Source organism: Tripterygium wilfordii, chromosome 6 (genome assembly GCF_013401445.1).
Source record: "Tripterygium wilfordii isolate XIE 37 chromosome 6, ASM1340144v1, whole genome shotgun sequence".
Classification (NCBI taxonomy): Eukaryota; Viridiplantae; Streptophyta; class Magnoliopsida; order Celastrales; family Celastraceae; genus Tripterygium; species Tripterygium wilfordii.
In genome coordinates, this window is record NC_052237.1 from 9,777,991 (window position 1) to 9,794,895 (window position 16,905).

Sequence of the window (16,905 nt, forward strand, 5' to 3'; positions counted from 1 at the left end):
TATAGATAGTACAAGGCTAGTAAAAGGACAAGTGAAACAAAGTAAGGTGGTACAGAAACAACAGCGCATCTTTCTCGTGCTTTCTCTTCTTTTCATGGCAAGCTTGGCTCTACCTGGACAACCCCCCTACACCTTTCACTGCAAAAGCAAATCAAGGACCCTCCCCCCCCCATTGCCATACGACACAGAGTGACCATATATATATAACAGAGAGAATGAAAAAGAGAGATCCCATGGGGCCTCTTTTATATATATATATATATATATAGAGAGAGAGAGAGAGAGAGAGAGAGAGAGAGCATATTTTCTTTCTTTGGAAAAAAAATATCACCAAAAAATATTCTGAAACTCTCGTAAACAATCTCCATATTTTCTAGACTGTACACTTCCTTATTCCAGTCACCCACCCACCACTCTGGATCTTCCTTGGGAAAAACGTTTTCCTAGTTCCCCATACCTATCTTTAAATTTTTCACAATTCACATGACCCAGTGCATTTCAAAACACCAAATAAGGATATTCTGATCCCCATATGCTTTCTTGGCTTTCCATGTACAATAATCTGCAACCCCTTCAACACCAGGGTTGGGGCGGAGCGCCGACCCCAAATCCTCAACACCACACCATGGCTGTTTTTCAAAATTCAGCCAGCAACCCACAAATTATTTGCTTCATCCGTTATTCTTGCTCCGCGAAGCTGCAAGCCCTGGTACTAGAACTCTAGAAGGGTGCACCTGAGGTTCTATTGAATTCCCTTCGAACACAATACAGATATGCTCGTCTCCAGTTCTCCTCGTTGCTACCTATCTTCTATAAAGATTCTCCCGATGAAGTCACGGAACCTCTTAGAATAGAGTTTGGGATCAACTGCCGAGATTGAAGCAGGGTCTGCTTGCAAGGATTTGTAAGCACGCTCCAACTTTTTGCTGATATCATAGTCTTGTAAAATGTCAATAATCCCGAAATAAAGAATTACTTCATAAATTTCACCACTGCGCGAAGGGGTCAGATCACTAAATCCACCAGGGGTGTACTGATCAAAGTCACTTCTCCGAGTCATCCGCTCTGCCCTTGCTGGCATGTTTGCTCCTAACCTGATCAAAGGCTTCCTGATAAAGAAATTGTTTCAGTCTCAGTCCATCATAGCAGTATTTCAGATATTTCAATATTTCCACATAATTTCATATGATCTAACTGTGTTTTAAAAACCGTTTTATTTCCTAAAGAAATTGGTAGAATGTTTCCTCAGATGACCTAAATGCTTATGGGCAAGGGAAGCCCTTTGATCTTTGCAAAGAATTGTACAACAATATAAACAGGAAACAGCAAAGAATTCTCTAAGATATGCCAGTTTCTATCTAAAAGAACAGGAAGGTACATGCTTTATATATGCCTCCCAACCAACCATTGGCCATTGAGCCACCCGAAAACCTGTAAATACAACTAGCTGCCAGTTCCAGCTATTCCAATAACTATGACAAAAGTGACTGGCAAAAGCTATGGCTAGTTTTAAATACTAGTAAAATTCAATCATATGCTCTTCACTTGCTCACACAACTAATATTCTGCATAATTAATAGTAAGTCACGCAGAAAATTATAAAACTCAGGTCTAACGATACCACATGGCAACTAGGACGCATCACCTATTGCAACCATCCCCACCGCCCTCCCAAGTATATGGCTGCAACCAAGTTTGCAACAACACAGAGCAATAATGCTGACCAAATGGAAGAAAAAAAAAAGGTAACACAAACTCACCGTCCAGATAAAATTCGATCCATGTCTTGCAGTTCCGCTTCAAGGAAGCGGTAGCCACGCATGAACTTCTCATTCTGAAAAGAATCTTTCTTCCCTGTATCGCACACAATACATGGTCAGCAATAAGGAAATTGTATCTACTTCAAACACAAAATGCAGCAAAACCATGGGGGCACGTTCAATTACCGGTACGCAAAAGGTAAGGCGACAAGCCCATTTTGTCATACTTGTTGTCATCACGAAAATGAAGACCAACTAGAAGACTGTAATCCATGATTTTCTCAGCTTCCAAAAACTCACAATCCCGTTCAATTTGCCTGGAGATTATTTGAATTACATTATGAAAGAAGTTAGAAACCAAGACAACAAAGCCGGTTAAGAAAACACCACAAAGAGCAAATGAATTCCCTGAACTTACTTCATAAGCTCCTGGAACCAATTCAGCTGCAGACGAAACACAAAATTGAGGTCCAAGTCTTTTAGTGTTGTTGTTTCATCAATCTCACCCTCAGGCTTATCAGTTGTGCGTCCATGAGAGGATCCTTTCAAGTCAAATCTCCTATGTATTTGGTACTCGGAGCAGAACAAATTACCCATCACTATAAATCGTGTCTGGTTCCCAATCAAAATATGCAGTTAGATATTGCAGCAAAAACAGAACACACCAGTTGAAGCACAACAATCACAATTCAATTCACAAGTTACAAAAGCATACCTTCTGGCCACCAATAGGTTTAACACAATGTACACCATAAAACTTTGTCACGAGGGAATTCTCATACCGACAAACATGCTGGTAGTAGCTAGAAAGCATCTTTATGAGCACCTGATCACAATTAGCTTAATATAAGAACCAATGCTGTCTCATTATTTGTATGTATCATTTGAATAACGATAGTAGATCTTCAAGCAACAAACACAAATGAAAATCCATACATTGCTAACTAGACCAGCTAAATATGATGATTATACAAATTTCAAAATCATCAATACAGAAGTCAATGCGGTAGTCAACTGACCTTGACTTCTGATTTCTTCACTGTTTTTATCATGATTCTATCATCCTGAGTTAGGTAAAAGAAGCTTCCACTCTTCCCCGGAGAAGAAAGTTCCCTAAGGGCATCATTTCCACATACGGCCAGCATGTAATCGGCAGGATCCACCTGGAAAAGCTCCCTCAATCGCCTATTATTTCCAGAAAAAATCCAGTTAACACCATATAGCTGATAACTACAACAAAATTGCATCAATCAGGAATCAACAATTGCAAACTAACTAATGAACGATAACATCCAATCAACAGAAGACCTTGAGGAAAAAAACAGGCACAAGTCCACCAATACCAAGCCTTAACGTCTTGATATTATGATCAGAAAAAAGACTCACATCTAGTACCTTAAACAATTTCAATTACCTAAACACCACAGGACAATAGTCCTTCCACCAAAACTCCCCTGATTGATGAGGTGGAGTTATCTTTGACCCATCTGAAGGGAACCTCGTCCAAAACTTCTCCTTTGGATCAAAATCACATTGCTTCAGGTCCCGTATGATGGAAGCATGTTTCCCGACAGAATACCTGAAGAATCACCAATGAAACCTCAAAGTGAACAATGGCAGAAAATAAAAGAAGAAATCGACACAATTATATGTTCACAAATATAGACCGACCCACCAATGACTACTCAAATTACCTGATACCCAATTGTAAATTAAGCATCAATACGTAATTCTTGTGCCCCTTCAATATTGTCTGTCCAGGCTTCTTCGCCTCGCCACTAAAGCAACATGGATTCCTCCTGAACTGCCTAATCTCATCGCGATCGAGGCCCAAACTCTCCCTGTAAATCATCGAAGCCTCCACATTATCGATAATATCACAAGTAATGTCACCAGCTTCCCCATCGGACTCCCAAATGCAAATCCTCGGAAAATTCCTCTCCGTCAAGCTACCCCTCGCCCCTTCCACTGAAGACCTCTTCCTTGTGGCCACCATCAAATTACTCACCAGACTGTTCTCGTACTCATTCAAATGCTCCTTCCCGTGCCCCGGAAATAATGTCTTCGTCAGCTGCTGCACCTTCACGTCCTTGTTCCAGGTCCCAACGTAGCAGCTGCCATCGGGCCAAGTGAAGACTCCATCTCCCTTAGGAACTCTGTTTTCCCACTGCCCATCATAGCGATTCCCATTTGACCAAATCAGGACTCCGCGACCTGAAATCACGCCGTTCTTCCATTCACCGACATACTCGTTCCCATTCTTCCACACATACCGGCCCTGCCCTTCTTGAAGATTTCTCTTCCAGGTTCCTTCGTAGAAATCGCCGTTGGCGTAGCGCTTCTGTCCATATCCGTGCTTGCGATCCGAACTCCAGTTCCCACGGTAGGTATCTCCATCAGATCCGATGAAGGTCCCAAATCCCTCCATCCGACCCGACTTAAACTCGCCCTCGTAGGTGGCACCGGACGGCCACGAGAACTTCCCTTTCCCCGAGGCCTTCCCCCTCCGCCAGTGGCCCTCGTACATGCACCCGTCCGTCCATAAATACTTTCCCGATCCGTGCGGGACGTTCCCGGAGAAGCTTCCAGTGTAGACATCGCCGTTCGGAAACGACTTCTCGACCACGGAGCCGGCAATCCCGGAGGCTATTGTGGTGGCAGGTAAAGAGATGGTGGTCGGAGTAACACGGCGAGTGTCCGCCTGAGATCGACTACGGTTAACGACTATTGGTGATGGTGGTGTGAGAACTGCTGGCACCAGTTGTTTTTCCGTCACGATACCCTGCTCTTCCTCCGATTGCTTTTGCTTGGTGTTTGAAACGACGTCGTTAGGCTCCACAAGCAGAACTGCTTCAGGCATTTTTCGCTCATAAACTCTCCCCCCCTCTCTCTTCTCTCGTTTTTCCTTCCTCTTGTTATTGCATTTCTAGGGATAAGTGATGACTGCTTGTGGATTGGATTCTAGGTATTACACAGCCTCAGAGAGATTGCAAACGACGCCGGAGAAAGGAGCATTTCCGGCGATAATTGTTTGTTCTCTCTCTATAAAGTTCTTCATGGGATAGACAGAAAGTTGGAGAGAAGCTCATCAGCTGACAAAAAAATGTAAAAATGTAAAAATTAATAAAAATAAAAAAGAAAGTGAAGAGAGAATGTAATGAGCCGGCTTTTGCCTAGGGAACGTTGCTCTACTATGCAAGATTGTAAATTTGTAATAAAGGGTCATAAATTTGCATAAACATATAGAGTATGTTTATTTGATTTCTTTAATAAAATTTGTTTTTTTAATCTATGTAACATATTTATTTGATTTATCACTTAAATTATATAAGTTTATGAATGAAAAAATTATGAATATATATCATTTTAAAAATTTTAATGACAACTCACGATTTGTCCATAAATTTGGGGTGGCAAAAAAAAAATCAATTTCGAATTTGACAACATCAAGTATTTTACAAAATATTTATTTATCTGAATCATAATATATATTAGATTTTAAACGTATTTAATTGATCAAATATAAATCAACGTAAAGCCGTACGGTTTATATGTGTATTTGTCTCACCATAAAAATTATATATTTTAATGTGATAAAAAACTCGAATCTATAAGTTGTTAAAGGATTTATCCCGGTGAACGCCTACTCGTTAGGTGTTTTTGTTGCCTCTCTACGAGGTAAATATGTTTGTGGCATCTTTTTCGAGGTGGTGCTTTGGCCTTTTACGAAGAGGGATCCGTGGTGGTTAGATTGATGTTTCAACGTTGATCTTCAAGTATGGCATGTATGTGCCATATGGTCCTTTCAAAAATAGTATAGTGTGCTTTTGGTATACCGTCAATATAAGCTAGAGTATACGCTGATTAGGTATTCGGTGAAATTATAAAATAGAGTATTTGATATCAAATTACCTATAACGACATTAGGCATATTTAACAAAATAGTCATAATTGATAAAACAAAATAATTTAATTTGCCAAACATAAAACTTCTAATTTGGCTACTTCCTTTCTTCATGAACTATGAACATATGTTAGAACTATCATATCGGTAGTTTGTGGACTAATAATCCAATATATAAGGGTGGTCAACTCTCTTAACTTACAATAATTGGTTTTTCAAGTATATCTTGGAGATCAGTTGGGTTGGGCCTCCCTGGCCTAACCCAGTGTGGATAAATCTATGAGGGTCCAATTTCAATAGGCCCAGAGCGGACAAACTGTTGTATATAGGTGTGAGCCCCCAATTTATAAGAAGATCCATCAGATAAATGTATAGTAAAGATCAAATAGTCCAATGTATAGTAAAGATCAAATAGCCCATGAGTTCTGAAAGAACAATGGCAACTGGAACCATATACAAAAACGATCATCCATGGTTGCTAACATATGCACATAAAACAGCTCTTTGTAAAACAGATTATCAAAAGTGACTACTTCCACAAGAATTTCATCAATAATGGGAGTAGTGGCCAAGGCAAGCAACCCTATGGATTGTTGAAAATGCCAGCTTTGGAAAGTTCTTCACCATCATCATACTTGGGAGAATCCTCATTAAGATTCGCAGATGAATCTTGCAATTGGGTCGAGCGTTAATTGAAAGAATGGGAGGAATCGACTGATGATGAAATATTCCTTGCACCTGCACTTGGTTGGAGCATCGAATGGATTAGAATGATTGTTGTGCATGTGCTTTGCTTATGACAGGTGAGAATCTTGACAAAAATATATTGAATTAAGGAACATTCTTGTAGAGATAGTTGACATGTAGGAGAGGAATTGACTCAATTTGGCATTTCAACTGTTGACCAAGAAATCAAAATTTTGGCACGTGAAGTGTTAGGCCAATTGAATAAAGAATTGCCCCATGATATTGTTTAAGATTTGGCTGAACGTGATTCCTGGTGTTGTGATGGCCTCGTTGTTGTTGTTGTCTGTTCGATTGTGGTTTGAGTAGTAGTTGGCTGTGTGTTTAGATGAATTGATTGTGATTGAGAGTTGTGGGTGTTCTGAGCGCCATGGCTGCCGATGATTTTTCTAGACCACCATGTGCTACCTTTGATAGTCGTGGATGGTTTTGAGCGCCATGGTATATGATGGTTGTTTTGGACTGTCGTGTGCTACCTTTGATAGTTGTGGATGATTTTGAGTGCCACGGTGTCTTATGGTTGTTCCGGACCGTGGTGTGCTACATTTGATAGTTGTGAATGGTTTTGAGCACTACGGCCTTCTATGGTTATTCCGGACTGTCGTGTGTCGCCTTTGATAAGTGTGGATGGTTTTGAGCGCCACAATCTCTGATGGTTGTTCCGGACAATCGTGTGTTGCCTCTGATAGTTGTGGATAGCTTTGAGCGACACGACCTCCTATGGTGGTTCTAGACTGTCGTGTGCTGTCATTAGAATGGATTATTGTGTCGGATAGATTGTTGTATTGGAAGGGTTGTGATGTGTATGATTGCATAAATATATTTACATGTTCATATACAATGCATTGATGGTATTGATTATGGCATGATCATATGTATTATTGTCAACCATATTTATTGTGGTTGTTTCGATTACTTGCTTTTTGTCCATGTAGATTTAATCTACTCTATATCTTGTTTGATGCTTTGGTATTCATTCGTTTCATTTTTTTTTAATTTTGCCCATTCGGGTACCTACCACATAGGTATTCGAGTTATTGTCAGGTACTTACCCCTATTGGGATTTATAGCTCACCTTTCCTTGTTTCCTTCACTTTCATGTGAGTTCGTTGTGGGCAACCAATTTTTTAGCGGCGTGATCATGGTGACATGAATACTAGGATCTTGCAAGGTTATGGAAGTGTTTGCTAGGTTCTTATCATTTCAGCCTTCGCAAATTTTGATTTTGAATATTTCTAGTTTTTATTTTATTAATAAATGCACTTGAAGGATTTTGAAAAATTTCTTGGGTAGCCGAGGCTAATTTAGTCATTTCACAGACCCCCTCTAGGACGGGTTGTTTCAAATATGGCATGGGTATTGTTTATAACAATAATTAATAGGTATGAATGATTTGGGTAGAACTTACATATTGTTGCTAGATCTACTCATAAGACTTCAAGAGTTTCCCTGAATGAAGATTCGGTACCCAACATCTATACTTGAACGAAAGTAAGAGAGAATAGATCTAAAATTTTTTAAGTTTTAAAGTGTGAAAGAACAGATCTAGAGAGAATAGAAGAAATCACTTCCAAGAACTTGGACAAATTGTTTCCAGATCCAAACATACATAAGATTCAAGAGCTTTCGAATGAAAATCTAACATTCCAAAATCTACATCTAAACAAGAGAACATATTTTGAGAAGAAAGAGAAGAGGAGAAAAAAAAGAAAGAGACGAAGAAACAAGAGAAAAAGAGATGAAGAAGAAGATAGAGATTCGTGGGAGAAAGAAGATAGAGGGTAAAAATATAATTGATCTTTATACGAATACTTAAATGTGAATAAAATTTTTTGGTGGATCTAGATGTCTAGAAATACATACTACATAATGGGAACGACTTGGAATTATACTATTTGGAAACGCACTATATGAAGCTATCATATCATAAAAAAAATATAAATCTTCTTTAGGTGCAATGTTTACAATGATGGAGGCTCGGGGAATTCAAACGGAGGATTCCCGGTGAAGAAAGTGCTGGGGGCCCAGAATGAGACCCCAAGTACCCCACAGAAAAGCCCATATTGAATAGAGTCTTTAGAGGAGCATAGAGCCCAGTTAGATTCTTCAATCACGGACATAAAGAAGTCCGCTTCCATCTCTCTTTGAAGAAGCCCACAATCCATAAATTCAATCACGCCCAACCTCAAAGAGGATAACCAGAGAGAGAATTGTTAGACAAAAGCCCCGTTGAAACGGAGTCAGGCGGGAACGTAAAACTCAAAGAGAAAAGTCGGAGATTCTGCGGAAATCGGAGGGAAATTGGAAGATGAGAGCGGTAGGAGGGCCTTTGCTGTGCATAGGCGATCTGCTGAGCGATCTTGGAGAAGAAGAAGAAGAAGCAGCCAATGATATTGCAGCACATGATCACCGTCAATCCTCGCCAATTCCTAGTTAGGAAGATGTCTGTCAATTCTCCTTGGACCTCACTGAACTGTTTCAGGTTCAATCAATCTTCTCTATTATCGAACTATTTGTTATCGTTAGTTTCTTCAGAATTCAATATGTACACGAATGAATGCATACTGTGTGCTTGACAGATTTCTGATCCAGGTTAACTAAAGGGATATTGATGACCTTCAATTGTGCTGACTTCATGTTCAGAGATAATGAACTCCATCTAGCAGAATTTATTGTTTCTTTTTTCTTAATTATGGTTATTATAATGTAAATAAATGTGAAATCCAGAGAAGGAAGGAGCATGGCCCTATAAATATAATCCATGCACTTCCACTTGCATTTGTAATGGTCATTGGACCCTTTCCTTAGTTCCCTATTTCGTTTGCTCCGATATGCTCACTGAGAGAAGTTTCCATTAGCTCTAAGAAATGTATAAGAATGCACTGGAGTGACTGGAAATGGAGCTAGCACTCTGCCTTAAGCTTTCCAAGGAAGTTTTAATAGTTGTTACTTGTTTGATATTAGTTTAGACTTGATCCCACTTCCCAGAGGATATATTGCATCAACCATATCTTGGTGTTAAATGTAAATGAAAAGTCGGAGTCACACATGTTACAATGATAAACAACTAATAGATATTGTGATGTTTCGGGGAACATATGATCGCTTGGACAAGGCACTTGCTGGTACAGACCACTCATGGACAGCTCTGACTCTAAAGGTTTAATTATCAGTATTGGCATATGATCTGCTTTGCATCTATCTTTTACTTTCAAATAGTTCACAGGGTTGTGTGCCAAGTGGAAAATTGTCCTAGGATTTAGCCTGAAATAGATTGGTATCGACCTCATTGTTCATTGTTTTTGGCTGTTTTAGTTGTGCAGTGCTCTGGAAACTGCAAATAAGTTGGTCCAGTCTACCAATGCAAATGTTAGTTTGCTGTCTGAGAAGTTTGGGGAGCTCGAGGGAATTCTCAAGAGGGGCGATTTAGCTGTATCTGCCGCCAAGGCTGTCCATCTCTCTCTAAACCAAAATGAATGACCGTCCATTGGCAGTCCCAAGTGTTAGATGACCAGATCTGGTATGTGGTTACTTAAGAGATTTTGATTCATCATTCAAAGAGCTGCTCATCATCTTCACAGCACCCATGAGTCAAAAAGTCACTTTTCATGCTTCTAGACCAGTTGTAATGGAAGAGAATATGATCATTGATTCTTCCTTTCGTTTGCAAAGGAAGCAAATATATGCTAGAGTCCAACCTTTATAAAAGGTTTCTAATGTTAGAATCCTTCTCGCGGGTAGCTTCCTGAGTGGAAAAGCAATTTTAGCAACTAGTTTTTGGTTTCGACCTATATACAATAATTACTGCTTCTTAATGAGTATTTAAAATCACTTAGTGCTTTTCTAGGATCTCAATTTGAAAGTCTCAATTAACTGTTACCCTCTGCTGATCATAGCAGAAATACTACTTGAGTACCAACAGATTCAATTGAGTGATAACTGGACTCATATCCACTTAGGATATAAACATACAAGAAATAAGAAAAAAAGTTAACTATAATTAATTTGGTACCTCCACTTAAAACAAAACAGTGCACAGTGAAAGTTAATTCCTCCCTCGACTTACTATAAACATAACATTTACATAGTCATGTTTGGTTTTCATTTTTTAACCACTAGTCAATTATTTAATATCAGGTTATCGTATACTTTCATTTTTGGTGAAATATCAAGCTTATGTGAAACGTGACAATGGTTATCAAGGAGTGTTTGGGGAATTGCATTTGATCTGATGGGTTTTTGAAAGTGCTTTGATCACCTGGAAATTCGAGGGAACTTTTGTTCTCTGATTCAAATGAACAGTTCCTGAAATGTAAATGTTTATCCATTTTTTTGTCGTTTCCTTCTCTTGTCTTTTTTTTAGGGTGATGAATGTGCCTGAGGTTGCTTGCTATTTCTGGCAGACTTGGTCTTAGACATGCACCTGATACTGAGGTTAAGCATGTCAATTAGTAAGAATAAGTAGTTCTCTTTGAGCTTGGTTTTGACAAGTTCTAATCTTGAAAGACCATATCAAGAGCTCTGCTCATCTCATGGTGTTTCTGGGCCTTACTGCTCGAAGCTAAAACCTGTTGTCTCCTCTGTGATAGGCATTAGGATGTTAGGTTACAAAAATATCCAAAACACTATCAACTGGAAAATCCAGAACAGGTCCACTTAATTAACTATTAAATGACAGCTATTTTATTGTACTCTTTTTCTGAATGCATAAGAATTTTTATTCAGGGCCCCAATGAGGTTAAGCCCAAAGGAAAGAGCTACTTTGTTAGTACTTGTGCGGGCTTGGGGAAAAAAACACAAAAGTATGCCATATACTAGAGTTCAAATTTTTCTTTGATCTACACTGTTGAGAATTTTGCATTGTGTATTTTTGTTCATTTTCTTTGTTCTGTAGATTAAATTAAATTTTGGTGACCGTAACTTAATCCAAACAAAGGAGGAATAAATTAATGAGGTGTACCCCAGCAGGTTACGAAGATCAATATCATATGTTGTGGCAGTTCTCTCTTTAATGCAGAACCTTTTTCCTGCATCTGGAGTCTAATCTCAAACGCTCTAAAGTTGCTCATTCTTAAAACAATAGTCACTGTCTTTAGAATTTAATAAACCTTCTGATGATGCTTTCAAGACCCAAAAGAGTTTAAATTAAAGCCTTCTCTTGTAAAAGACAATAGTGTGGTGCTCACAGTTATGATTTGTTTTGTCTGACAATTTTATGTACATATTTAACTTGATGAGGATGTGGTAATGCCTTAACTTATTTTTGCATACATGTATGAATTTTCTAAATTTTCCATTGTCTTATCTGGGTTCTAACAGGGACTGGACACTGGACAGGTTTATTTACTCAACCAGGATTGGATGGCCATCAACTAGTGAAGACAAAAAGACAATTGTGGATGAATTTATTACCGCGGCAATGCAAAAATACAAGTACCCTTGGTAATTGTCTTAACTTAGTTTTCTATTAGTCTTTCCCCCCCCTTGTTCACAAACTGCATCATTTTCAATAATAATTGTGAATAATTTTGGTATAGAATTAGGGATGTTTCAGTGTAATTACAAAGCTTAAGTCAAGTGATTCTGGCCTATATCTGACTAGAATTTCCTAAATGACATAAACATACTTCCAAGTATTACTTTCATTGTCACTGTAGTTTTTGTCTTAACATTCTTTGAGAGGAGGGCACAGGCAGCAAGTCAGGTAAATGCTTTAGCTGTCAAATCACCAGAAATACTATATAATTAGAAAGGAAAATGAAGACAACATATGTAACAAGAACCTTTGAAGATTATGGAAGGAAACATTGAAGGGAAGACATTGAGAAAAACAAAGCAGTAGGGTAGTGGAATGTCGTCTTCAACTTTTTTTTGCTACCACAGGGTACTTGCACTGATTTGCTGGTTGTTCATAAAGGACCCTTGTAATGAGTCATTCCAGCATTTTTTTTAACAAAGTCTGGAATTAGAATAACTTTTGAGCTGTCTCTAATAATCGATTTAATCAGTATTAGGTTGTAGTTATATCATATATAATGGCTAATATCTCTACTAGGTTGTCTAATTTGTATCTTCCGTGATTGAAATTTGGAGGTCGAATTGCTGGATGATCTTTTAAGTGGTCGGAGTTTCAGGTTGGGTCAGATATTGCTAGATCTTATATAAATTGATGGCATGATGAAAATGATGAGTAGTAGTCAGTAAGGAATCTTGTTGTCTTTGGGAAAGACGAAGAATCTCATTTCAAACTAGGTATATACCTATGGATTGAATATATGATATATCTAATGATCCCAGTTTTTTATTGTAGGAGTAGACAAATTAATGGGGTAGCCAAAGATGTTTCTTTAGACATTTCTTTACGTTGACAAAGATGTGCTATGAGTTCTAGTCACTTATGTATATATATATATGTATATATATATCACATAAAAACAATTTTAGAGACTAAAGAAATAGAATAACTGGTAAGCTCTATAGTTCTGACTTCTGATATTAGTTTCTGTTCTAAAATTGCTTTAACTAGCAAGTGGTAGCTAGGGTTTGCATCAGATATCACCTCATCACCTGCTCTAATCTAATAAAATTGAATGGCTTTGATGATCATAACCAGCCGTACACAAAGGACCCTTGTAATGACTCGTTCCTGCATTTTTTTTTATAGTCTGGAATTAGAATAACTTTTGAGCTGTCTCTAATAATCGATTTAATCACTATTAGGTTGTAGTTATATCATATATAAAGGCTAATATTTCTATTAGGTTGTCTAATTTGTATCTTCCTTGACTGAAATTTGGAGATCAAATTGCTGGATGATCTTTAAGTTGTCGGACCGTCGGAGGTTCAGGTTGGGTCAGATATTGCTAGATCACAAATTATTTTTAATGTAGGGAGTTTTGTTGTCTTTGGGACAGACAAAGAATCTCATTTCAAACTAGGTATATACCTATGGATTGAATATATCTATTGACTAGACAAATTAATTGGGTGGCCAAAGATGTTTCTTTAAACATTTCTTTATACAACAGAACCAATTACAGAGTGCTTTGACTAGGATTAAGATTTAAGTTTTAAGAATGTTTGATGCTGTTGCTTTCATCACCATTGATGGACAAAGATGTGCTATGAGTTCTTTAATAATCACATAGAAACAATTTTAGAGACTATGCAAGTCCAACAACAACACTATGAAAAACAAAGCAGTCAGGTAATCCACATTAATTCTGGACTTTCGATTTTACTGACTTGATCGTCGGAACTTCTTTGACCTCTCCTTTTGAGTTTTGTAGGACTGTTTCTGGCCCTCCGATACAAATCTTTGATTGTGGAAACGAGCTATGCAATGGAGCCATTTTGAATCTGAAGTTCGGTATGGTTTTCAATTTGTTTTACTTGTCTGATATTAGTTTATGTTCCAAGTACTCAAATTGGACCTAAAATTAGCAAGCGGTAGCTAGGGTTTGCGTCAGATATCACCTCATCGCCTGCTCTAATCTAATAAAATTCAGTGGCTTGATGATCATAATCAGCAGTACATAAGCCTCAAAAATAATATTATTTCAGCACTACTTTCCCCAGTTCAGACTATTAGTTTTTAATGGAGGGAATCTTGTTCTTTTCATGAGAAACAGAGTATCCCATCTCACAATAAGTATATACCTGTGAATATATCTATTGAGACCAGTTCTTTTTTTATTTTTCCAGGAAAAAATAAATAAATTATAGGGTGCTTAGAGCCTTTGACAAGGATTAACTATTTTTTTGAAGATGTTGCTTTCCTAACCATCCATATGTGATGATGCATATATACAAGTTATATGTATATATATATATAGGTGTTCCAGAATCAAAGTAATAGTTTTATGCTTAATTTTAAAATAATTGAGTTTTATCTTGTGCCTTGTGAATGCATCACCAGTGGTATTAAGAATGGAGATGGTGACTTAATTGATTGAGAATAGGCAATTTGGATAAATTTTTGATTCCTACTTCAATTTTCAAGTAGAGTTGTTTTTGTTTTAATTTTTATTTTATAGTTAGTAAGAGGTTATATTAGTGTGTCAGTTAACAAAACTATTATTGTGCTAGTAAATCTCTCGGGGGCCAAACTGTATGGACTCGGGAGGCTTTGAGTTCGATTATCATTGGAAGGAATACCCTTGTGATTACGTGTTGGGTTTCGATCCAACTTATTTTGTCACCAGGTGGGAATTATGTGCACGTAGATCTTACGGTTCGAGCTTAAACTCATATTATTGTATGTCAAAGTGACAAATTTATACTCTTGTTCTAGGTAAAAAAAGATTATTATCTAAATAATTATCATGCGATCACCTTAATTCACGCTAATGACTGGGCCCAACCTGGACTTGGGCTTGTATTAGAAATTCAGCCTCTAAACAATCATGAACTGGCCCACCAATCCTCGGTCCCCTATGGACCCATTACCTCTTTTCATTATTATTGTGTTATATATGTGTATAATAATTAATTATAATAACAGATAACTTAATTATAATGCACGTCATCTTGTTTGAAAGCAACTATATTAAACATTCTCATTTAAACCCTGCTAGTCTAATTAAAGTCATCCCCATGAATTAATTCTTCTTCTATAAAAAAGAGACATTTGAATAAAATATATTTGCTTCCCACCAGAAATTTGGTCCACGTCCTACAAAATATTAGGGTTTAATTGGATGCGCCCATGATGAGTTCATCACCTACTAGCCTAATTGTTAAAAAGAAAAAGAAACAAAAATCATAACCTAATTTTTTCTTTGACGAATAACTCACCCAAGAATAGGCCTATCTTGTGACCCACTCCTGCATAGTAAACTCCAAAGACAGCGGCATATCTCGGTATATGTCCCAATTTAATTGTGATTATAATTCTAAGTACGGATTCGAACCTGAGTATGTACGCCTAACTCACATATCTCAAGCACGAAATCATAATCTAATTAAGTGGTTTGATTCATGGATATCAAATTGAAGTTGATTCGTTTAACTTGACATTTGACACAAAACTAATAGTAGTAGGTTCTCTAAAATGGTTCCTAGTATCAATTTAGTCAACTTGATTCATTACAAATCTCTTTAGATTGAAACAACTTGTGTGTGCCATGGAATCTCAACCAACCTTATCCACACTTGAGACTACTTCCCCTGTTTGGGATCTCATCACAATATTTCATCTTAAAACTTTGTATGGTAAAAGAGCATTCACATCAGTATCTCAAAATCACTTGTATAAAGTGCTTGGATAATTTGCCTCAGTTGGGAGTACTTACGCTGCCGTCCAAATTAACAGGAACGGAGGGCGGGCGTTACCTGGAGACTTGGATGCCTGGATCTGAGGGACAGACATGTCTGAATCATCACTATGCCGGGCTGCCGGCTGATGCATTAACCAAAAAACAACTACTAATGCTCCTTTCAACAACTTATTCAAACTCATATATATATATATGTATATTTATATATGTGTATATGTATATTTATATATGTATGTATGTATTTTCGAGTCCTTCCTTCATTACTTACCAAAAAATGAAGTTTCTTTCCTTCATCATGTAGTAAAACTTCACTGTCGCTGTTGAAGTACCATTGGATCATTTGCTGCCGTCTTGATTATATGTGATCCTAGCCTTCTATTGGGTTGATTTCTCTTTATTAACCTTTTCTTTTTCTTCTGTTTTATAAGCTTCTACTCAATAACTGCTGAAACTGAAAGTTACAGGGCAAGAGAGAGGATGATCTCACTTTTACTAAATCCAATCCGGCTCCGGCATTTATGTCCAGTTCTTCTATCCATTAATATATATATATTACTAGTAGTAGTAATAAGTCTCCATCGCTAAAAAGTTGCAGCTCATTTTGAGATTTAATTTGACCAACAAATGTTTTTTATAGGAGTTTGTGGAGCCAGCAGTTGATGTAATCCCAAAGCTCTAAACAGTAAACACAAAACATTCCTGATGCAACCGAAAGCGAACTCTCAGTCACTTGGTGCCTGTGGAGCCGGCAAGCCGCTTATCAAATGCTGACCTCTTATTTCTTTTCCTTTTTTTGAAATTTAAAACTAAATATGGGACCTTGTGAGTTGTAATGGAATCGTTAATGCGACTATTAAAAAATGAGGGTTGGGGTGTAAACGATCGGTTATGGTTGATGTAGATGTAATTTTCTGGACGATCTACACGTCAATTGCTGAGACGATTGACGCAGCGGCAAACCTCCGTTAGAGGGCAGCCATTCGTGACTCGGAGACACTCCGACGCTCAAGTCAGTAACAAACTCACGGAGTTTTAATAATAACGTATGTAACGTTGGCTCAACCTCAACCTGCTTTATATAGGGGTTGATAGGGTGAGGAGGCGTTTGATATTATTGTCCCTAGAGTGTCATTATAAGATCAAATCTCCTCTTGAGATATTTCTTAGGATCGGAGAGTTATCCTCTACCAGTTTCATTCTTAGCACGACTTCTTGAAAG

General features: G+C 37.7%; 2 protein-coding genes across 5 annotated transcripts; one reads left to right on the forward strand and one right to left on the reverse strand.

Moving 5' to 3' along the window:
* Positions 1-327: 327 nt before the first annotated feature.
* Positions 328-4,930, reverse strand: LOC120000280 (phosphatidylinositol 4-phosphate 5-kinase 1-like). The gene is made up of 8 exons (XM_038848280.1): positions 3,455-4,930; positions 3,175-3,339; positions 2,780-2,945; positions 2,476-2,586; positions 2,179-2,372; positions 1,947-2,077; positions 1,761-1,854; positions 328-1,109 (listed from the first exon to the last, which is right to left on the reverse strand). Exons 1-8 carry the CDS (start codon positions 4,618-4,620, stop codon positions 800-802), a joined length of 2,337 nt encoding a protein of 778 aa, XP_038704208.1. The 5' UTR covers positions 4,621-4,930; the 3' UTR covers positions 328-799.
* A 3,466-nt stretch (positions 4,931-8,396) lies between these two features.
* Positions 8,397-16,017, forward strand: LOC120000281. 4 transcript variants are annotated; one of them, XM_038848285.1, is made up of 5 exons: positions 8,408-8,890; positions 9,724-9,928; positions 11,746-11,850; positions 13,698-13,777; positions 15,722-16,017. In XM_038848285.1, exons 2-5 carry the CDS (start codon positions 9,885-9,887, stop codon positions 15,985-15,987), a joined length of 495 nt encoding a protein of 164 aa, XP_038704213.1. In that variant the 5' UTR covers positions 8,408-8,890; positions 9,724-9,884; the 3' UTR covers positions 15,988-16,017. The 4 variants fall into 4 exon arrangements, with proteins under 4 accessions (XP_038704209.1, XP_038704211.1, XP_038704213.1 ...); XM_038848284.1 differs by having other exon boundaries at positions 8,412-8,890; positions 11,728-11,850; XM_038848281.1 differs by lacking the exon at positions 9,724-9,928 and having other exon boundaries at positions 8,397-8,890; positions 11,728-11,850.
* Positions 16,018-16,905: the final 888 nt, after the last annotated feature.